The 22945-nt window shown below is 37.9% G+C and overlaps 2 protein-coding genes and 1 pseudogene across 8 annotated transcripts in view; 2 read left to right on the top strand and 1 right to left on the bottom strand.

Annotated features, from left to right (window-relative positions):
• Positions 1–13069, top strand: part of Klhl32 (kelch like family member 32) — a 250314-nt gene extending 237245 nt beyond the window's left edge. For 6 of the 7 annotated variants that reach the window (XM_004628180.2, XM_023711897.1, XM_023711896.1 and 3 more), the window contains 4 exons: positions 2657–2715; positions 5570–5762; positions 7628–7722; positions 12500–13069. In XM_004628180.2, the coding sequence (XP_004628237.1) occupies positions 2657–2715; positions 5570–5762; positions 7628–7722; positions 12500–12661 (509 nt within the window). In that variant the 3' untranslated portion in view covers positions 12662–13069. Of the gene's footprint in view, positions 1–2656; positions 2716–5569; positions 5763–7627; positions 7725–12499 lie in introns of those variants that run through there. The other variant, XR_002820462.1, reaches the window with a different exon arrangement.
• A 2776-nt stretch (positions 13070–15845) lies between these two features.
• Positions 15846–21044, top strand: LOC101585798 (annotated as a pseudogene).
• A 333-nt stretch (positions 21045–21377) lies between these two features.
• The window catches only part of Mms22l (MMS22 like, DNA repair protein), a 128568-nt gene continuing 127000 nt past the window's right edge, over positions 21378–22945 (bottom strand). The window contains exon 24 of the mRNA XM_004628288.2: positions 21378–21802. Within this exon, the coding sequence (XP_004628345.1) occupies positions 21721–21802 (82 nt within the window). The 3' untranslated portion in view covers positions 21378–21720. The remainder of the gene's footprint in view (positions 21803–22945) is intronic.

The raw sequence follows: 22945 nt of genomic DNA, 5'->3' as shown, positions 1-22945 counted from the left end.
GAAAAATATTTGAACATCTGAACTGTCAAAACAAAAGTTGCACTGGAAAAGTTAAACAGACAAGGAAGATTTTATTCAAGACTTTCATCAGGAGAGAGCTCAGAAATTTGGAATCAACTCCTTTGAAACAAGAGGTTTTTAAGTTGTTTCTAACCAATGGTATTGACAAGTAGGAAAGTAATAGAGGACTTATGGGGAAGGTCAACTAATGGGTATATTGAGCACATTCAGTTATTCCTGAGTTTGTAACTCTTGTCTCTGTGACTAGGCCATGTATGTTTGTTAACTTGTGCCAATCAGAATTAGACTGTATTCTCCCACAGTAAGCAGGAGATAGGCACCGTCTTCTTGATGACTGGCTTCTCAGAGGGATGGCTCCTAAACCCTTGAAGATGTTCTTGATGGTAAAAGTAGTGTTTTTTAAAAAATGACTTTCATTACTTACTTGTCAAAGAGGTAGAGAAAAAAATTATAATTGTACTTTTGTGAAGTAATTAGTCTACAAAAAGGGAGGTTACGACTTTGTGGCACACAGCAGACTAAAGCTAGGGGGATGTTAAGGCCTCCATAGTCTGTATAACTGTACATATTTTTTAAACTTAAAATACTTCAAATCCTTGTTACTCTGCCTGTTTCAGGTCATTACTAAACACTTACCTGGCTTTCACTGTGATACTTATTAAAATGTTATTCATTTTACAGTGGTCTAGAACTACATATAAGGTGATAGTCTGGAGATATTTTTTGTTCCTCATAATCTCACCTAATTTTCTCACTGTAGTCTGGAGATATTTTTTGTTCCTCATAATATTCACCTAATTTTCTCACAGTCAATTTTTCTGTTATTCTTTAATTTTCCATTTGTTAATAAAAATATAATTTAAAAATTCTAGTTTTATAGGATGCATTGTACACAGCATGCATGAAAGTAAGTATTCAAAGTTGGGATTGGTTCAGATTTTGGAATCTTTGCTTGCACATAAGGAGACATTTGAGAGATGGAAGTCTATGCACAAAACTGGTTTCATACACAACTTATACACATAGCCCAAGGTAACATTATGAAATACTTTTTATTTATGATCCATCACTTGAGGTCAGGTATCTATTTGTGGCAGCATATTGGTTCCTTTTGTGGGTTTTTATTAAGCAGACTATCTCATGTGTCTTAGAACTAAGCATTATCAAGACTTTTTTTTTGTTTTGAGGACAACAGTGGTATGGAGAACTACACATTTGTTCTAATTTGTTAGCCATTAGCCACCGGCGTATTATTATTTGAAGTGTGGCCAATTTGTACTACATCAGCTATGCTGGGCCAGTGGAGTAGGGTGCTGACAGATGGGAGAAAGTATTCAGAGATGGCTGAGAGATCAGAGTTATTTAAGGATCAAAAGGAAAAGGTACGATTGAACCTTCCTAAAAGAAAAGGATAGTCCAGTAGTGGTGGCCTGGACAAAATGTTAGCAGACCATACCAAGAGTGTCAGGGAGAAACAAGCTGGACTAGTTAAATGCCAGAAGGTCTTAGGCAGCTGGCCAAACAGGAAGTTGCTAGTGTCTTGTGGTGGTGGGCTAGAGAGGAAGTCACGAGGTTCTGAGGACCAGACAGGAAAACAGTCAAAAGAGCGCTCGCAGGACAGCATCAGGGTCGGTTAGCTATAGCACTCCCCATGCCCCTTTCTGCACCCAGTTCTTACAGGGAAGGGAATTTGCAGATTTAACTGCACAGCAGTGATGCCATGACCTTGCTGTGCTCCACTGTATGCCCGCTATCCCACGGAGCAGCTGACTTACCAGGTGGGCAGGAAGGCCGTTTCTTTAAGTAACTCTAGTTTAGCCATTTTCAGCCTCCCTCAGATTACACCTTTTGGACATTACAGTTCCCAATGACTTGCAAATCCCCTTGACTTGGGAACATATGATGCTAAATGCCCCAGATTCTTCTGAGACAACATAAAGTCATCCTGGATTTGGAAAATTTAGTATGAAAAGAAAAAAAAGTTATCTCAGTAATTCTTATGTTGATTTCATATCGGAATAATATTGTGGTTATACTGAGAAAAGTTAAACTTATTAAATTTAATTTCAGTGGCCCTTTTTGCTTTTTCAACAGTCACTGAAAAAATTCTAATTGCATGTAATGTACATTTGTGGTTCTTATTATATTGTTGCATAGCATTGACTCCAGATCCCTTATGAGTAATGCCTTTTGTATATGGCTCATCCATATATAAAGATATTTATTTGTTAATTACATAAGTTGGAGCTTTAAATTTGCTTGTTTAGCCAAGAGCAAGAATTTCTAATCTAGCTGTGACTCTGGCCTAAGTTACACAGATTTATCTTTGTGTTCACCCCATTTCCTCCCTTCACTTTGCCAGCCCTTCTAGTCACACAGGGCACTATGCCAGAACTGGAAACCTCTTAGAAGGTCAGAATACTCTTTTGTTAGCTCTCAATTGTATTGCTTCTCAAGTTTCTTTAAAATTAAAACTACTTCAACAGTAAGCTTCATAATTATGTCACAGGCTCACCTGTGAAAGGTGTGCAGCCTCTTAGCAGTAGCTAATTTTCCTTTAGTGCATCTCATTCTTATGTTGAACTTTCCAATTTCTTATTCATGAAAAGCTGTAACATATGTTAATCCTTTGCAGGTGGAGTAACTAACACAGCACAGTATCAGAACAGATTAATGGTGTATGAACCTAACCAGGTAAGAATCACATATAAAGAGCTTATTACTTTAATTAAAATGAATTTTAAAAGACTTCCACAGGACTCAGTAATTGGAATGCCAAGTGTATACATATATACATGCTTATTTGGAAGGAAGCATCTGGGTAAACTGACTTGTGGTTTCTATTTTATTGTTAGAAAATTTGCACTCTAGTTTTATGTTATGCACAATGCCTCACCACTTCAGTTTTGCATACCATAGGAAAGATTTTGATTGTTCTATCCCTGTGTCCTAGAAGGGGTGCTATTTTAGGAAGGCAACATGCTTGTAGTTTAGTATGCAAATAAAATATCATTAACTTAAAGTAATCAAAGTGTTCTGTAGTGATACCTGGGAGATATCCAAAGTCAGGTATCTGAGAAGCTGGAGCATACATTCCATGTTAACAGTGAGGGACTGAATTAGAAACACTGACAGTGCCAGCCCTTTCTTCTATCCACTGCTCATGCATATTTAATGACTTCTTCCTCAAAAGAAGAAATATTTTTATTCTTTTTTCTTGCTACCAAAATATATGACTTTGGCAGATGTCTGCTGAATTTTGGCATTTCTAGGATTTGGAAAAAGTAAACTTTTTTTATTATGACAATATCCTGGTGGACTTGGAGGTTTAGTGTTCATCAGCTGAAGGGCCTGAATTGGGATATAAGACAATAGGTTGACCTTGGCAGTCCGAGCCTGGTCTGGCCACCAATGTCCAGAGTGCACTTAGTGTAACTGGTATTTTCCTGCTTTAATAATTACTTGACTCTAAATATGAAATTATTTTTCACAAACTATAATTCCTGAGGGTATTTCTGAAGCTATAAATTTCATACAAGTATCCACTAGTCGTGTATCTCAAAAGGGATCATTATTTTCTCGAGTTGGGTACACACAGGGTTAAAGAGAAAGGAAGGTATTAACATTACTCAGATGAGCTGTTTCATGTTTGTACACACAGGCTCTTTTTAAAAATTCTGCTGGCATACTGTTTACGGTGGGTACTGGCAAACATCACATCTGCTTGCATCTTGCTCAGAATCTCAATAACTCTATCACTCAGCCCTGGTGCTTATTTCTCTTCTAGGCCTTTGTGGAGAGTCGATAATGCCTGCCATCTGCCACAGAGCACACAGCTACCTGCCAACAGGCAGGCAGGGTGACCTCTGCCTCCCCACCACTGATTAGCATTCACATGCTGGCTTACCAGGAATGACCCACCAGGCCTCTGTCTCTTTGCCTTTGCAGTGGTTGGTGGCTCACCTGGCAGGCGCTGCAGTAAAGGAAGCTCTAGTTGGGGGAGGTAGGCAGGGCTTGCATGCCAGATGGCATCTATAGTCTGTGGCAGGGGACTAGACTGCTAATGTAAACACTGTGTCCTAACAGCGTAATAGGTTGTCTCCTAGACAGCACCTAAGCAAAGCACCATCAGAATTTTAAATTTTACTCAAGTATAGTGCATTAAAGGTATTTCTTAGCAAAATATCTAAAAACAAAGCTTAAGCATTTTATTAAGAAATATGTGTTGGGAAGGCTATTCTTATTATATATTAAAATAGGGGACAGATAATCTCCAAACTACAATTTTTTTTCTTTAAAAGAGAAACTAGGAATGATGCAGTATATATGCCTGTAGTAAATATATGCCTAAACTATACATGCCAATGTTTGCAAAACATGTTTGCTGTTTCTTTCCTCACAGTTTTGTGAACTGGTGAAATTCTGTGTATTCAAAACATAAGATTTTTCTGGTTGAAATCCAAATTTTTCTTGGCAAAAAGGAAACTGAATTCTTCCTGTATGTTTAGTGTTTATGTAGAAAGAAAATGTTTGTTTACCTGTCCATTTCTTGGTATACTTACCAATTACTTAGTTTAGATTTAAAGTCTTAACTGATTTTTATCTAATTTTATAATTTATATTACACTTAAAGCAGGAGCCTTACTTTAAAAGGGGCTGAGCATACCCTTCTCATTACTGATGGTGTCCTAGAACTAAATATTGAAGGTTTCATTATTCTCTGAAGTTCTCATACACAACTTGGTTTTATACTAATACAAATGAATAGGGGCCGAGAACTTCTTACAGTCTGGCAGATATACTAGTAAATGTTACACTGTGAATTGTAAATATAATATGGAAGCCGATAAAAAGAAAATGTGGGAAGTTTGTTAATTAAATCTTATCCACAGATCTCAGGTGAATTTGGAAAGTACAGCAAAGCCACTCTGACCTGAGTTTATCTAGTAGCCCCAGGCACCTAATTATTATTATAGGTTTTTTTTTTTTTTCTTTCTTTCTTTCTTTTTTTTTTTGTAGTACCAGTAATCAAACTTGGGACCTGTGCTTGCCTGGCAGGTGCTATGCCAATGAACTATAGCCCCAGCCACTATTACAGTATTTTTTAAAAAGTGAACCTGTGTTGGACATTTTTCTAAGTTCTTTATGTTTCTTAGCTCATTTAATCTTCACAACAGACTTTATTTTAGATAGGTATCATCCTCATTTTATATATAAATAAGCACAGAGAGGCTAAAGAAAATGACTTAGGATCAGGTAACAGCAATTCTGGATCTAGAGTCTGTTTACTTAAACATTATATCACTAGTCACGGTATACCAAGCCAGCGATTTTCACTCTTAATTTTCATGTAAAAATCCTCTGAACTAAGAGAACAATCTTGAAAAATTCTAATGTTATCCCTTGTAAAATTTTTATGCTTTGACCACAAAATGCAAATAGAATGTGGTTGATAAACATTAGTTTCTGCTACTAATGAGCCACCCACTGCTGTTCTCTGCCAAGTAGGTATCCTATTAACAGAACACACTTGAATTTCATTTCTCAGAATAAGTGGATAAGCCGTAGCCCCATGCTGCAGAGAAGGGTCTATCATTCCATGGCTGCTGTCCAAAGGAAGCTTTATGTCCTTGGAGGCAATGACCTTGACTACAATAATGACCGGATCCTTGTGCGTCACATAGATTCCTACAACATTGACACTGACCAGTGGACACGTTGTAATTTCAATCTGCTGACAGGCAAGTATCTTTGATTAGTTAAATGAGAAACAAGTAAATTCAAGAAGTTGTCTAACTTGTTTTTCTTAGATACTTTTAATGCCTTTCTATTAAGTGCAAAATGGGTCAAACAACTAGCTTTTGTTAAGCAGAAAGTTGTGTATTACTACCTCACAACAAAATGACTTGGAGTGGCTGGGCACATAGTTACTTGGGGCCTGAATTACTTTTATGCACATTCTCTGTGACCAGAAGAGGCATGTCTTTGTCAGTCAGTATTTAATTCAGAGCTTTGATACATGCAGGAGGAACAAGATACTGAGTTAATAACTACAGAAACAATTTCGTTTTTGTTTAGTTCCCCTTTATCTTTTGAGTTTAGAGCAGTGGTCTTCATTATTTGTCACTATCAGTCTGTGTAGTCTTCTAGAAATTAAACCTTCCAGTAGATATGTTCAGAGGGGTTTGTCTGTGCCTCTAGCCACACATTCCCATGTAAACATTTCCATAGGGCAATCCTAGGCATGGCCCAACCTTGTCCCAAAGAGAAATGAAAAAGCAGTAAACAACATTTCTGGTGTTTCTATATGGAACTGACAACTTTTTCCTTGTCATCTTGCATTATTATTATTTTGTATTTAGTACAGGGTCTACAGGGTCTCACTACATAGATCAGACTTGTGATCCTTCTGTTTGCAGCCTCCCAAGCACTGGAATTACAGGGGTGTGCCATCATACCCAGTCGCAATCTCCCTCTCAGTTTGCTCTGGTGGTGTGGCCAGCATGGCATGCTGGAGATAGAAACCTGGTTCTTGCATCTGCCTAAGCAGGCGCTTTAATCTGCTGAACTATCTGGCTGGCCCACCTTGCATTACTGACCACAAATGATCAGTCCTTCCAGGCAGGGCTGCTAAATAACAGAAAAACTACTCAAAACATTGGGTTAGACTAGGTTTCTGAAGATATTTTAATATGCAGAGTGGGTATTCAATCACAGTTGCTGCTGGGTAAAGCAACATTCAGAGCATAATCAGACATTTACTTAGATATTTTGTGGTATTATTCTGCAAAATGATTTTTGAAGCCCATGCTGAGTATTTAGCTCTCAGTTGTATTGGTGACTCAGACCCTCGATCCCTCGATCTGGGATTCTGTCTGCTATAAGATCCAGCTTATTTATTACTCTAGCCAGTGCTGTGCCAGCTCATCAATAAAAAGACTCTTTTACTCTCTGATGGCCTCCAGGGAAGAATATGTGGTAGTGAGTTATTATGTCTTCTTTTTTGAAATGGGAGGAGAAACCCTTCATCATTTTGGCATCAGTACCTAGGGATTATCCAGGCTAGTCCCTGCTCAGGAACTTTAATATAATCTTAAAACTGTTGTATATGTAAAGAAAGGCAAGGTAGCAACTTTATCATGTTTTTCCTGCCATTTGTCTTCATTTGGGCCACACTTAGGAGCATGGCTCCATTTTATTGGTCTTAGGGTTGCAGCTATTGTTTTACAAATGTAAGCACTTGTCTTAGAAATTCTGTGGGTCCAAGAAGTTGCTTTGCAATTCTAAAACACCTTATTTCTGCCACAATAAATATTATATGACATATTATAGAACTTTTTAGTTTCACATAGCTTACTACTGATTCATTATTAAGTTAGCTGGGTAATTAGTGCTCTGACCTAGTTATGACCTAACACAGATTTATTCTGTAGCAAATAGTGGCATATTTTCCCAAGTAGGAGAGGCAGTGACTAGTTGCTACAAAAATGCCATGCAGTATAAAAATGTGCCACAGGGAAAAATTCTATACCCTAGTAGCAAAAGGGTTAATTAAAACATGTGAGAAATGGATTTTTATCTTTTTATTCAACTCTCCTTACTTTAGGCCAGAATGAATCTGGAGTTGCTGTCCACAATGGGAGAATATATTTAGTTGGTGGATATTCAATTTGGACAAATGAGCCTCTGGCTTGTATCCAGGTGAGTGGTTGAAGTTTCTTTTGAAGTTTGCTCAAGTGGTTCAGTAAGGTTACATTTTGTAATGCAATTGCTGAAGGATGGAGAAAAAGGCTGTAGGTCCTTTTCCTTTTCATGCCGTTGCCTTATTTTTGTATCACAAATCATTCATTTCCATAAATGGTATTTTTTCCTTCCTGAAGTGGTGGCTGTGAACAGTCCTAGTTTCTTGCTGATCTGAAGAGGAAAGCCTGGCATGTTTGCAGGGGGAAGCCCAGGCTGGGCAAGTTGTTAATTGTTAGCTGGATGTGTCAGATGAGAGAAAAAACAAAACAAAAACAAGAAACAAAAAAATAATATGTATTATTTTATGTACCACAGTTTCCTATGTTTTCTGATAAAATATTGACAGATCTCTCTTGACATCTAGAAAAGTATATCCTAATAGCTGCACATTATTACCTAATTTCATCTTTGTTGGGAGATTTTAAACAACTGCTTCAGTTAACAGTTGCAGAACTTTGAGTTATTTTACTCTTCAGTGATCTGCTAAGGTACATATGTTAAAGAAAAATTTCTACCATGTCTATGGTTTCTAAGTTGCTAGCATGTAGTGTGTTGTATGTCCACTTACATTCACATTCATAATATTGTCTTTTTTTCTATCTTGTCAGAGGTCTGTTTGGAGATTTTATTCACACCATATAGTAGGAAAAAAAAAATCAACAAGGGTAAGGATAGATAGGAAAGCCATAATTAACAAGTTTAGCCAAATAGATGAGTTCTGGATTGAAGAATTACAATGTTGTCTTCTTAGTACACATACAACTTTGCCACAAGAGATAAGGTTAAGAAAACCTTAGCCTCAAAATTAAGTATTATACTGTTATGTTCACTAATACAATGCAATGAACTTTGAATTTAACAAAAAGTTAGCCTCTTGTTTACCTAGAAATAATAAACACCTTAATCCAAGATTAATCTACAAACTATTAACTGCCCATATACTTTATGTGCTGAAGTTACAGAAACAAAAATATACAGTAGAAAAATTATCAAAGTTGCACACAAACACACCCAGACACCCAAGTGCATAAGATTCTGAGTTAACTAAATGCAGCCTTGTACACAGCTTAAGTCATCTTTTGGCTAATAGCAAATGAACAAAGGGTTTTCTCCACAGCATCCTCCTAGTCTTCATCTAAGCATGTATGTAGCAACTTTCAGTTTTTTTAGGTTTTTTTCAATTTTCACTTTTCAGAATTGGTAAGCCATTGAATGGGGCAACAGTAAATGTTCTATTGTACTAGAAAAATTCTTCCATGTTTTTGGGATCTTACACTTGACCAAAATAACTTTGTGTTTATCATGAAGAAAATTTGTAAATTTGAAATCACTGAGGATATTCAAGGGTATTCTCAGGATTAAAGTGATCTGAAGGGAGTAAAAGTTTCAAGCAGTGACTGTATTAGTGGATTAAAAATCGTGAATTGCTTTTTCTAAGAGTCAGCATATGGGTAATGTACGCCAGTTAGCCATTTTGATGAATGGAATAAATCCTCTTGCAAATTGTTTATTCTCTTGGCTAGCATACTAGTCCTACAAAGCAGAGATAAATCTGACAAATGCTTTAAAGAGCTTTTACTGTTAACAGATAATGTAACCATATTGGCATGATTGTTAGAGATATTTGAGGCAAAGGTCATACATTATAGATTAATCATTTAACTCATATCTTACATTTTAGTTATTGACTGAATTAAAGCTTAGCTATTTTATATTATATTATGGGTTTTACAGATCTATTTTGGTGCACTTAACAGCAATATAGTGATGGGGAGACTAGCTATGTAGCTAGTCTTCAAAATCAGGCCCTGTCTTTACTATTTGCTGGAAGAATATCAACAGAGAAGCAAGTTAATGGGAGACTGGAATAGTGTTGATGAGAAAATGTCTAGAATAGAAATTCCTAAGTATAAGATAGCAGATTGAAAAGTGCAGAGTGGTGGGAGTGAAAATTGTATGCATACTAGCATCAGAATTTGTTAAATTTTTTTTGTCTTAAAAATAATTGTCGGGGCTGGGGAGATAGCTCAGTGGTCTAAGCGCCTGCCTGGCAAGCACAAGGACCCAGGTTCCATCCCTGGTACCCCATGCTGTGCCAGCCCTGGAACCCTGGGCGTGGTAGTGTACACCTGTAATCCCAGTACTTGGTAGGAAGAGACAGAAGGATCACCATGAGTCTGAGCTGAGTAGCAAGACCGTACAAATACATAGATAGATATAAAATATACTCAATCTATTACAAGCTGTTAACCCAAGAACATAATAATTTATTAAAGACCATACTCATAGTTCAGAGATTGTCCCATCAACATCAATAAAAATTAAACTCGTTTTATGCTTTTGAACACACGAGCCAATGTGTCAATAGAATGCTCCTTCTGGACCTTAATCCAAATTTATGGAACAATCATTTGTAGGACTTGGTCATGTGGAACATGCATGTGAGATATTAAGAAAGTATACTATTTCCTGGTATTGCTCTGATTTGGTGCAGAGTCTTAACTCATCACAAGGCTGACCCGAATGGGAAAAGCTGACATGCTTTCAAATTAATACTTGTTTAAAGAATGAGATTTAGACTTAATCATAAACTCATGGGAAATAGAAGAAACAGATTCCTGACAACAGTGAAGGTGCGCTAGTTCATTCTGTGGAGGCATGAGGCAGTGTCTGGCGCCCAGGTCCGGCTCTCGGCTGGTGTGCCACGGTGACAAGCACACAGCAGGGAGCAGCCGCACCGGTGTGCCAGCCATCGGTCTGTGCCCAGGATCACTGGTTGTCTTCATTCACTATCATTTCCTTGTGGAGGGCGCCAATCTGGCACTGCCTTCTTCCAAATGCTCCTTTCTGCCAGTTTACAGGGGAGTGTTTTGGAGAAAAACTGCCAATGCTTCCTTTTCCCTTCTCAGATTAAATACATTACATCTGCTTAACATATGCAGTCTCTGTTGGCCCAGGGTACCAGACAAAAGCTCTCTCTATGATTATCTCAGTTATTTTGCCTCCTATAAATATATTCAGTTGTGGGGAGGGATGTATTGAAGGCACTGAGTCCTTGCTCTTTCTGGACTGCCTCCTTGAGCTCAAATGCTGGGCTCTTCTACCACTTTCTAGCCAAATTACTTTCTTCTCTGTAAAATGAAGACAACAGTTAATCTTAAGATTTCTGAGAAGTATGAAATGCTTTCTACTTTCTATAGTTAATAGTATACTAATAAAAATTCCATTGAAATTTTCCTTATTTTCATGGAGTAGATAAGTGATACTTGTGACATTGATCATAAAATTTCTCTGGGAGAGCATAAATGTATTTACTTATTTTTATGTATTTGCTACAGGGTCTTACTACAGAGCTTGCACTCATAGTGATCTTTCCATGTTAGCCTCACCAGTGCTGGGAGGTGGTGCACCTCCCCTAGGGGGGTTCACAACCGCACCTACGCACACCTGGAGGCAGGGCTGGCACGGCATGCAGTGTCAGGAATTGAGCCCTGATTCCTGCACTTGCCTAAACAGGTGCTTATTCTGCTGAGCTATCTTGCCGGCCCGAGAATGAAAAAAAAAAAAAAAAAAAAAAAAAAAAATTGAAACTAGATGGAGACTTGCCTTGCCTAGTCAAAACTATGTTATTCCTGAATAAAGATATGTAAGTTAATGAGAAAATAAAATTTATATTTAGTATGTAAGTAATATTTTAAATTAGTAGTACCAGGGTATGTTATTCAATAAACAGACTATGACAGCTAACTGTTCATTTGAGGAAAAAACCTAAACATCTAAGGATCATTCATTCTAGGACTTTTATGAGCTTGGATACCCAAATTTCAAAAGCTTCTTCCATCTAAAATAAAACAATGAATTATTGCAGTTAGAGACTTAAAAGAGTTAACTATGCAGGTGATAAAGGCATGAGCGCAGACAAAATTATTAAAGGATGTCAAGAGGTCTGGTGGGAACCCTGGGGGCCAGCAGCTGTATGCAGGGTGCAGGGAAGGAAATGGGACCAAAGGTGTGCAGCGAAATGGCAATGTCAACGGCCGGTTTTTATTCATTGTTAAATTATGGAATCCAAGGGAGGCAAGGTGTTAAATCAAGTTAGCAGAAAATCACATGAAGAGAGATTAAGATAACTGAGGGTGGAAAGAGCCTGATGGTTTTGACAAAGAAAGGACAGTAGTTTCCCAAAGAATTTTCCCAGTAGTAAGATTATACCAGATTCAGCTAGGTGACTGCAGGCACTGATGAACAAAGAAGCTACGTCAAACAACAAAAGAGATAGAACTCCAGCTTGAAGTGGAAATTCCCAGAAACAACTAATCAGATTTTGAACCTGCTGCAAAACTGTTGCAACAATCTACTTTTTACCAGATGTTTAGCTAGATGCCACCAATTTTCACAGTACAGCTGCAAGGTCTTGATTTCACAGATGAAGATTTGTAAGCCAGGATCATAGTATGACCTACAATTACAAGTAGTTTGAGTGTAACTAACCAGTCAAGGGGAATTATATAATGAAAATAAATATCACCTACCTTATGTTCTGAAGATGAAGTGATTATAAGCACACAGTGGCTGTATGTGTGGACACAGTATAACACTTAGTAGACTTAGAATCTTTCTAGGATGGAAAACCACCAGCAATCCTGAAGGTACAGTAACGGGGGCGTAACTGAGTTTAAATTCAGGCTTGCTTTTATATGTATGCAGCTTTGCATAATCCTCTCTTCTTTTGCAGGTATTAGATGTAAGTAGAGAGGGCAAAGAAGAAGTGTTCTATGGACCTACACTCCCTTTTGCTTCCAATGGAATAGCAGCATGCTTCCTTCCAGCTCCGTATTTCACATGCCCTAACCTTCAAACTCTTCAAGTGCCTCATCACAGGATTGGCACCGTCTGAAAATAACCCTCATAAACAGAGGAGAAACAGCAGTCTGTGACTTTTGGATTTTGGGGATGAACAGCCTGAGTGCTCAATGCGTCCTTGTCTTGTTTTGTATCTTACATTCAGACAAATATTAGCAAAAAAAAAAAAAAAAGTTTTCTAAAATACACCATTGAGAACTCTTGTCACTCTTCTCAGTGTATGTCAACATACAATATGTATGACTTGTACTGTGGTATAGCTTAGTGCCAACTTAATGGCACATTATTGTCTCGTGTGTCTAAAGTATTCTTTGTACACTCTTTCTAATGAGCGCTATCTAGGACAACTTGACACTGTTCTTAACATAATTTATTTCATACAATGGCATCAATGATCTTAAAATCTTCATATGTTGTACTGATACATGGGCTTATAATTTTTCTTTCTTTAAAATTTAACATTATGCAGCCTTGCTCAGTAGATTCGGCATTTTGACACCATAAATTTTTAAGTTCCATATTTTATTCAGGGTGATAGAAACAGAAGCACACTGGAACAGCAGCTGGAATACCCATATTTTTCCCTTGGTTACTGACCTTGAGCCAGAACTTTTAACTTTGCAGCACATCAGTTTTTCCATCTTTTAAGGAGGGTAATTATTAGTTCCCATATTAATTCAGAAGAATGTCATGAGGATTAGGTAAATGTCCTGACTTTGCCAAATTTAAAAAAAAAGTTATTAAATTCTAAGGTATTTTATTGTCTTGAGAACTCTATGACTGAGTAGGAGATATTTTTAAGTTCAGAAATTATTAGTTTTGAAAACAAGCTATGGGATTCTAAAAAGCATGTGAAAAAGACTCAGCTTTCCTAAGTAGGAAAAGGATACTTACCAACATCAGAGACACCTGAACTTCTATAAATCTTTGCTCAAATAAAAATAATTCTCTTAAATATCTCATTTTAAATCACTTAATGAAATGATATTTAAAAATTTTAAGAAGCTGTACTAATTATGGTAACATAAAGTACTTAGACATAAATTTGAACCCAGAATTGGCAGTTCTAATAAAAGTTTTCCACTTTGTTAAAGAGTATGTGAGTCTTGAGTGCTTTGGGATTCTTTACCACCACCAATATATATTGTATTACTGTCACTTTTAATAATACGTAAGAATTTTTTTACACTAGGTTTTTGGGTTGCTGTATTCAAAACAGTAAAACAACTCCATAATCACATTTGAACATACATTAAGTGTAAGACAGGTTTTCTTCCTCCAATCTCACCAGGACATAAGGTCATCTTTATTAAAAGGAAAACTAGTTTTACTGCCCTGCCCCCCCCCCCCCCCCCCCGCAGTCTAATCATTCAGGGAACTGAAATTTTATGCATGTAACCATTTTTAGTATAGCTAGTGAAATGAATGAAGAGTGAAAATAAAATCTTGTCTTAAGTACAGAATTTACTAACTTTAAAATATAAGTGACTTATTCAGATTAAAAAAAAAAGTGGGTACTAAAGGCAAGGAAAAGCAGATTTTAAAAGGACTAAAAAGTAGATAAAACTCTTAAAAGCTGAACAGTGAAAATGGATTGGTAACATAGAACGAAGACTGTTTTTTTCTTTAAAAGGTAGATCAGCTACCTAAATTTTATTTTCTTTTATTTTAGTTTCTGTATTTTAGGGAAGGGTCTACAGGGTGTTCTGGGTCTTACTACTAGATTGCACTTGGAGGGATCTACCAGTTTACAGCCTCCCAAGAGCTGGAATTACAGGTGCGGGGACGGGCCGGCACGGCAGGCCCAGGGATCAAATTCCTGGCCCTGGTACCTGCTTGCAGGTACTTTAATCCACAGAACTATTTGGCCGGCCCTAGGCCACCTGAATTTTAAATATCTCAGCAAGTCAAGAAAAGGGATGCAAGCTTCTTTTTTGCCATTTTTATCTTATAAAACAATTAAAAATCTATCTGTACTCACAGATCCTCCCCCTCCATCTGATGAATGAAAGCAAAATGATCTAAAAATAAGTTTGCCTGATTGTTAATGGAAAGATAGCCTGACATTACCCTTGATTATTCCTGTGTAGATTTCTGACTTCATATAAAACAAATCAGCATGTATTATCAAATCCCTTTTTGGTGATCTTTATTATGTATTATTCATTTATGTTACAGAATTGAACTCACAATTTTAGGATGTTTTGCCTAGAGTTCAAATACATCCTTCATAGCTATAGCAAGAGGGTAGCATCACAAATATGATGTTCCTTTCCTAAAAAGAACACAACTCAGATGACTTAAAATTAGAACTGTTCCTCAAAATTATAACAGAAAAATATTTACAGGTTATATTCGGTCATGTAGGTCAAATTCTGTTGAAACTATCCTAATACTATATATTTTCTGTTTAAGTGAAAACACCCATTTGATTTTAATTTCTACAGAAAACTTTAAGATTCAGCAGCCATTTAATTAGCACTTCAAGAATTTACTTTAAAAAAGAAAACGAAAAGTAGTTCCACATGTACCTTAATATTCTTGGTATGGAAGAGAAACCAGTTAAGACATTACTCTCTAAAGTGATGTATATATAGAATGCAATAAAATTCCTTACATATTTTAAAAATGTCATTTAGATTATTACCAGGGTACTTTTCATTTTCCTCATATGTTAAATGAATATATATTATAACAATAGCTGAAACATTCTTTTACTATAAAGTATAAAACATCACATTATGGGTTGGGGGGCTTTTTTGTTTCTTAATACTAAACTGTTTACAAAAGGGAAGTTGAGTAATCATGGGCACCAGGCTAGTCTATATACACTTTTCTTTAATGTGTGTGCATATATATGTATGTAAAGGCACACGAATGCCTTTAATTTTTATTCTATGTACAATAACTTTTAAATACATATAAAATAATGTCTAGAATATTTCCAGAAGCACAATTCACAAATACAATAATTAGATAATTTTAAATATGCCCAAAGTTCTAATAAGTAGAAGCTGGCCAATTACAGTCATTTACTAGTGCTTTTGGTAAACTTACTATATAGGTTACCACAATGTAAAAATACAACTGTCATCTCTGAAAGATGCTACTTTGGTAGCTCACCAAATTTTAACCAACTACAACATGTTATTGGTAACAGCATACTATACTGTCATGTAATAAGGCAATATTTGTAACTGTAGGAAGGGTAGGCGGAAATGTTTTTGGAACATGTAAATGTATGTAAAAAAAAAATCTTCCAATCAAACAACAGTGGCTTAGTCTAACAATTCAATTTTTGTTGAGGTATGGTATTTACCTTTTACCTTTGAAACCTGAGTGCTTATAGCATGTAGGATTTAGGGAGCGTAATTTTCTAAAGACCTTCCCCAAATGCAGAAACTCCAATTTTTATATTCATTATAATTTGTTAAATACCATGTGAGACAACACACCAAAAGACCTGCTGTGATTCTCGTCAGGCAAACATCCCAGAATGTACTTATACAGACCTACTGGGTGTAATTCACTCACTGTGGCCTCCTGATGCTCAAGAGATGTGGTAAACATTAGATGTATGAGGCTGCTGCCAGTACAAAATAACATACTGTTTTACAGTAAACATTTTTATAAGTAGGAAAATTTTAAAAGGAGAAAAAGGAACAGAAAATATATAAAATATAAACAGAAAATATAATTGGTAATGTAGTTATTACTAGTAAGCGTCATATGCTACACATAACTGTTGCTAGACTTAGGACTGGTGGTGCAGGTTTGTTTACATTAGCATCACTACACATGAGCAATGTGTTGGCTGCGACAATATAAGATCCCTGTCGCTAGGCAACAGCACCTCTTACTCCATTACAACCTTATGAGATCACCTTGGTACATGTGGCCTATCACTAACTGAAATGTCATTATGTAGCATATGACTATATGGCTAAGAAGAAAATATAGTAGGGATAAAGACGTACAAACTTTAAACTATGTCTTCTCATGCACATGAACTCAATATTGAACAGTTTTTGCACAGATCCTTTTTTCCTCCCCCATGGAAATGTAACTGTTAAATTGAGATTTAAATCATCAGCAGATCTTAGTGTTTAATAAAGTGTTTTTCATCATTCTGTGGCCCTTCAATAATCTTGTATACTCAACTTGATATTTTTTAGATTCTATTTGCCTGGAAAGCTCACATGTCCAGAATGGTTATTTTTTCTACTTAAGTATTTTTAAGTTTCTATCTAAATGAAATGTATCTAACTTTTATATGAAGAGATGGTGCTCCAATCTGACATGAATGAAGCTGAAAACAGAATGAATGTGGCTTTCAGAGAAAGCAGCTGAGTCTTTTGTTTGGAAAGAGTTAAGTTTGAAAAGGTCCAGGCACAGCGCCATCTCCAGACTGACAGCTGTGAACATCTCCTTGTAAATAATGCACTACTGGAGGTCCTGCCGAAAAGAAAAGTAACGTGAGAAAAGGAGGATTTTAGGCACACTAACTGCTCACGTGTGTGTCGAGTACACTGTAGGAAAGGGCGGCAGAGGTCAAGAGAGATTGTAGTGCCAGACAACAGACAAGACAGGGCAGGCCACATAGCCTAGTGGACTGAAGCACCTGCTTAGGCAAGAGCATAGTGGCCAGGGTTCAATCCTGTGCTAGCCCCGCCGATGGGGAGCACTGAGAAGGAAACAGACTGGGCATGGTGATCCCAGCACTTGGGAGGCTGAGAGCAGGAGAATCACTAGGAATCTGATCTATGTCGTGAGACCCTATACACTCCGCAGACCCTGTCCTAAATATAGAAAAAAATAAATAAAAATGACAAGACAAAAAACTAAACCCCTCTCCTTTGAGAAAGAATTTATTTCCCTACTTCCTATTCTTTTATTCTGTTCTTACTCTTATTTTACTCTTTATTTTTACTGAGTTATATAAGAGAATCTATGTAATAGTTCAACTTGTGTGTCTGGTTTCTTTCACTTAATATTATGGTCTCAAGGTGCATCTATTTTCTTACAAATGACTAGTTTATCCTTAATGGCACAGTAGTACTCCATAGGAAGGGGAGGGGTAAGGAATGATTAAAAAATGAATTGGGCTATATTATACACATATAATACTCCATACAAGGAATGTAAACATATACTAGAAAATATACATCCCCTCCCCAAAAGGAAAGTAGGGGGGGTCAATCGGAGTGGCAGAGGGGAAAAGGGTTAAAAAAAGTTCTCTTTATGTACATGTACTGACTCATCCAAAGGAGTGTAAACAAGATGTACTATACACATATACTAATAGAAAAAAATTCAACAATTTAGATGCAAGGGAATACAGAAGGAGAGAGGGAGTGGATGAGAGGGAGTGAGGAAGGCAAAGGAGAGGAGGGTGGGAAGGGACAAGAGGGGGCACTCCTGTGCTGAGGATGAACTAAAAGAGGGGAAGGATGCCTGGAAGTTCCAAGAGTCAGTCATGAGAGGGAAAGCCGGGGCCAGTCTAGAATAAAATGACACAGAGCTGGACAGGCGGCCTTGGGATTTCAGTAGAATCCAACTACTGAAGGGGGGTTTAGGAAAAAAACATGTGAGAAAATACAACCAAGCACTGAAGTTATGAACCAGTACTATCAGCTCATCCCTAAAGGGACTTGAGGAGGAGCTGCGGAAAGTTACATCTTACCATCAGGGGCAAGAAAGCAGACAGTGAACTTGCTCCCTACACACAGTGTAAGCAGAAAGAGGCAGGACCCTGAGGAAGAGATAGGCAGATAAGAGAAAAATGCAAATGGTACAGAGATGCCACAGAGCTACAGAAATGAAACAATTATCTCAGGTTAGACCAAAAGAGAGTGACTTACGTTACAATGCTGAAAGAAGTAGCCTCGGAAATGACAGTATTCAGGGGGAAATGAGTATGAAGGAAAAGGGGAGTAGAAGAGAACAAGATTAATAAAATTAGTGAAGAATTTTCTAGAAAAAGAATTGAACCATAAATTTTCACGAGTTGAGAAAAGAGCTTTTTAAAATTTTTTACCTATTCGTAACTATGAGAAAAGTATTGTTATAAACTTTTTGTTTTGGGTTTTACATACAAGCTTTAATTATTAGCATCTATGGATATATGCCCTAATGCATAATTTAGTAGCAGCTTTTCCTATTTCTCAAAAATGTCCCATACTGAGAAACAAGGCGCAAGGTTCTAAAACAACATCTTTAACAATCTTCCTTGGAGGACAATACACCTCCTTAAAGGCAATGTCTTAAAGAGATGAAATTTCTTTAACTGCTACATACATAATTAGTTGAAAAAAATTCAATATTATAATAAAATGAAATTTCAGTACTAGGAAGTCTTTAAGCAGCCTTAAAAACCTTTTATTCTATTTGTGGAAGTAACGGCAGTTGATTTTAGGGGAAAACATCATTTGTATTTTGAGAAAATAGCAGGTATACTTTTGGATTCTCAAGACCACAATTAAGAGACAAGTGTAACTAGAGAACACTGTATTTGTTTAATAATTATTTCATTACTGCTTGCCATTCTGAGGATCAAACCCAGGATGTACACATTAGGCAAGAACTCTACCACTGAGCTATCCTCTGCCTCTGTTTCATTTTAGATCATACATTTTATTTATTTTTTATGTACTTAGTACAGGGTCTGCAGGGTCTCACTACACAGGCTGGACTTGTAGTGATCCTATGTTCAGCCTCCCAAGTGCTGGGATTACAGGCGCCAGCCACCACTCCCAATCTCAGCCGCCACCTCAGCGTGCCCCGGGCAGTCTCAATCACTGTCTCGGAGTGCCTTGGAGCAGGGCTGGCATGGCAAGTCGGAGCTCGAATCCGGGCACTTTAGTCTGCTGAGCTGTCTGGCCGGCCCTTTTATTTCATTTTACAGATTATTTCTTAGCCAGAACAGGTTGAACTGTTTTTCTTTTGTGGTGCTGGAGATTGTACTCGGGGCCCTGCGCATGCCAGGCAAACACTTCTCCACTGAGCTACTTGTCCAGCCCTGAATGTCTCCTTGAAAGAATGGTAGAAGATTATTATGATAAATGATTACAATCTCAAGAAAAGAGAGAACGAATCCTAAGTTAAAACATGACATACATGAAAACACCATAAAAGTGGGGTGATTCATCTAGGGTGCATCATTAAAGCAAAAGCGATCTGAGACGTGCTCCTTACTTTTATCTTAAAGGAATAACATAGCAGTCACGTCTGGACACCTCCAAACAGAATACAGACAATGTGGCTGCCACCTGCCTACTGCCCAGGAAGGTGTCGCCGAGCCCGGCCCAGGCCCGTGCAGGGGACGTGCCCAGGGGCACCCGTGTGGCCCTGCAGGGCCCCAGGCCTGTGCGTCTGGACTGTGGCAGCCTGCGTGAGTTGAACTTTCACTGCCTCCACCAGATTCTAAATGGTAAAAAGCAGAGTGTCCACTTGTTACATGTGAGGAACTCGGGAACTTTGGGCAACACGGGGAGTCTAGAGGAGACCACCTATGAAAGACTGGCAGAGGAGATGTCAGACTCCTTGGCAGCATTTTTGAAGACCTCACAGACAAGCCCTACACATTGGAGGATTATGACGTCTCCTTTGGAAGCAGTGTCCTGACAATTAAACTGAGTGGAGACCTAGGAACCTACGTGATCCAACAAGCAGACCCCAAACAAGCAGATCTGGTTATCTTCTCCCTCCAGTGGACTCAAGCACTATGACTGGACTGGGAAAAAGGGTGTATTCCCACAGTAGCGTGTCCCTCCATCAAGCCTTAAAAACCAACTGAAGCCTTAAAAACCAAACGACTTGTCTTCCTTGGCCTATTCCAGAAAAGACTTGATGGCCTGCCCAGTTGTAAAGATTAAGCCCTGTGAGCCCAAGATCCCAGCTTCCTTCCACAGCTGAGTGCCTGTTATTCTCCATGCCTGCTTTTGAGGGCAGTCAGATAATGTGTCAGGCTCTGTGAAAAAATGTGTTAATGCCACGCTGCCCCAGAATCTGGTTTTTAACTAATACAGAGTTTTGTTTTGATTCTCCAATTACCTCCCTCACATGATACATCTCATCTTCAATGATGTGTTATTCCCACACCTTAATTCAGCAATAACCTTACGAAAAGAAAACAAGAAAGAAAAAATCCCAGGAGGAGAAATGAATTGTCTTCATTCTTTGAAGGATCTACTGCAAAAGCCACATGAGGAGCAGGTGGCCACCCTCACCATTCTGTCTGAAAGTGACACTCATTGAACTGAGTCTCTCCCAAAGCATTATGCTTCTGAGCCCTCCGGCACTGTCAAAAGAAACTCAAGCTGAAGACCATTCCTCCCGTGTGCTTTGGGACTTGTTGGGCTGTTTCTGTGTCAAGCCACACAGAGGACCTGGTACATTTTCTTCCATATACTCATGTATCCTTGCACACACACACCCTGCTGTGTACACACACACACATAAACTTTTTTCTTAAACTTTAAAAGCAGCTGCTGTGCTATAAGCTTGAAATCCCTAAAGAAAGATTTTTTTTCCATAAGCAGTAGGACATAGCAGCAGTGTTGTGAAGCTGAGGGGATACTGTGCACATATGAGGGACAGACACAAAGGAGATACTCAATAAAGAGCAGTGGTCCTGGACTGTGCTGCAGCCTGATACGGGTATGTGTGTGCACATATTCCCTGCCTCTGCTTTCTCATCTGTTAAGAAGAGAGTATAATTGATTCTCAACATTCAGAGGTTCTGTCTGCAACCTAGTGGGCCAGCTTGACTTCCCATGAGGTAGATGAAGTGGTGACTGGGATCAATTTGTTAAGCAATAGAGTAAATACATTGTCGAAGTACGGATCTACTAGAATTTTGACAGAAGTCATGTAAAGTACTACTTGTCTTTCATTATGCCCTCACTGTGTTAAGCCTACCACACCATATGACTGCATTTTAAATTATACATGAAGCAAAAAGATGCCAGAACATAAAACTGACTTTGAATTAAAAATAATAATGATAATACAATTAATTAAAGTAGTAGCTAGAGTGGTACAAAGTGGCTTTAGTCAGCAATATTCAATAGACAGGATAAATCATAAGATATATTACGTATTGTCATTTTCCAGTTTCTGCATTTCAAGTTGTCCCACCTGTCCCAGGTGAGATAGAAGTTTTCTATAGGTCTCCCTGTTTAAGAAGAAAGAAAAGAATGCATATTTAGCACAACACTTTAAAAAAATGCTTTATATAAACTGTAAGTAAACCTAGGCATTAGAATTTATTGTTTCAAATATAATATGGTACATATTAAATATATATTACACATATAAAGGTTAAAATTTATTTATTTTGGTACTGGAAAATGAACTCTGGACCTCACTCTTGCCAGGCAGGCACTGTACTACTGAGGTAAAATTTATTGATCATTTGAAATAACATAATAGTTACAGGTTATAAAATATGCTCACGGAATACTGCCTTAGGGTCAGTGTTAGTATGATTACAATGGGAAGGCTTATTTAAAACTTTTTAATATGTATTTAATACAGGGTCTACAGGGTCTACCTACATAGATCAGACTCGGAGTGATCTTCCTGTTTTCAGCCTCCCAAGCGCTGGGATTATAGCCGTGTGCTACCACGCCCAGTCTCAGTCACCATCTTAGTGTGTCCTGCGGGTGAGGCTCGCAAGGCAGGCCAGGGATCGAACTCCCAGCCCCTGCGTCTGCCTAAGCAGGTGCTTTAGTCCACTGAGCTATCTGCCCAGACCAATGGGAAGGCTTACTCATAAATAATATGAAACGTTTACAACCATAAAATAGACCTATAAAGCAATGCTAGTATGCACCTCATTTTTTTCACTATCTTCATAGAAGTAACAAAGTTTGAAAGACACTATTTCTATTACGTTTTCTAGTACTTTTCTCAATTTCAGATGCAATTATTACGCTCTAAGTTAAGTAACTGTATTGTTCAGAACTGTTAAACCAACCCTTTCTTGGGCCTGATGGGTACACAGAGCAAGCCCATGGGAGGATATTTGTCCCCAAACATACAAAGTTAGGATGGTTCACACAGTTTCTCCAGTCTTTTCATTCATGTTTAAAACCTGCCTGGAAGTTAGATACTACAGAATTCTTTATGTGAGGCTGTTTTGTGACATGACAGAAAACATTGTTCCTTTGAAGCTGATTTGCTTCGAAGCCTGGAATATAGCTCAGTGCTTGCCTGGCAAGTGAAAGGTCCAGAGTCCATCTCCAGGATCATTGGGAGAGAGAGAGACAGAGAGACAGAGAGACAGAGAGACAGAGAGAGAGAGAGAGAGAGAGAG

The sequence above is a fragment of the Octodon degus genome, unplaced genomic scaffold, assembly GCF_000260255.1.
Source record: "Octodon degus isolate 3935 unplaced genomic scaffold, OctDeg1.0 scaffold00022, whole genome shotgun sequence".
Classification (NCBI taxonomy): Eukaryota; Metazoa; Chordata; class Mammalia; order Rodentia; family Octodontidae; genus Octodon; species Octodon degus.
The sequence above is the reverse complement of the archived record's forward strand: the minus strand, read 5'-3'. Positions and strand labels throughout refer to the sequence as shown.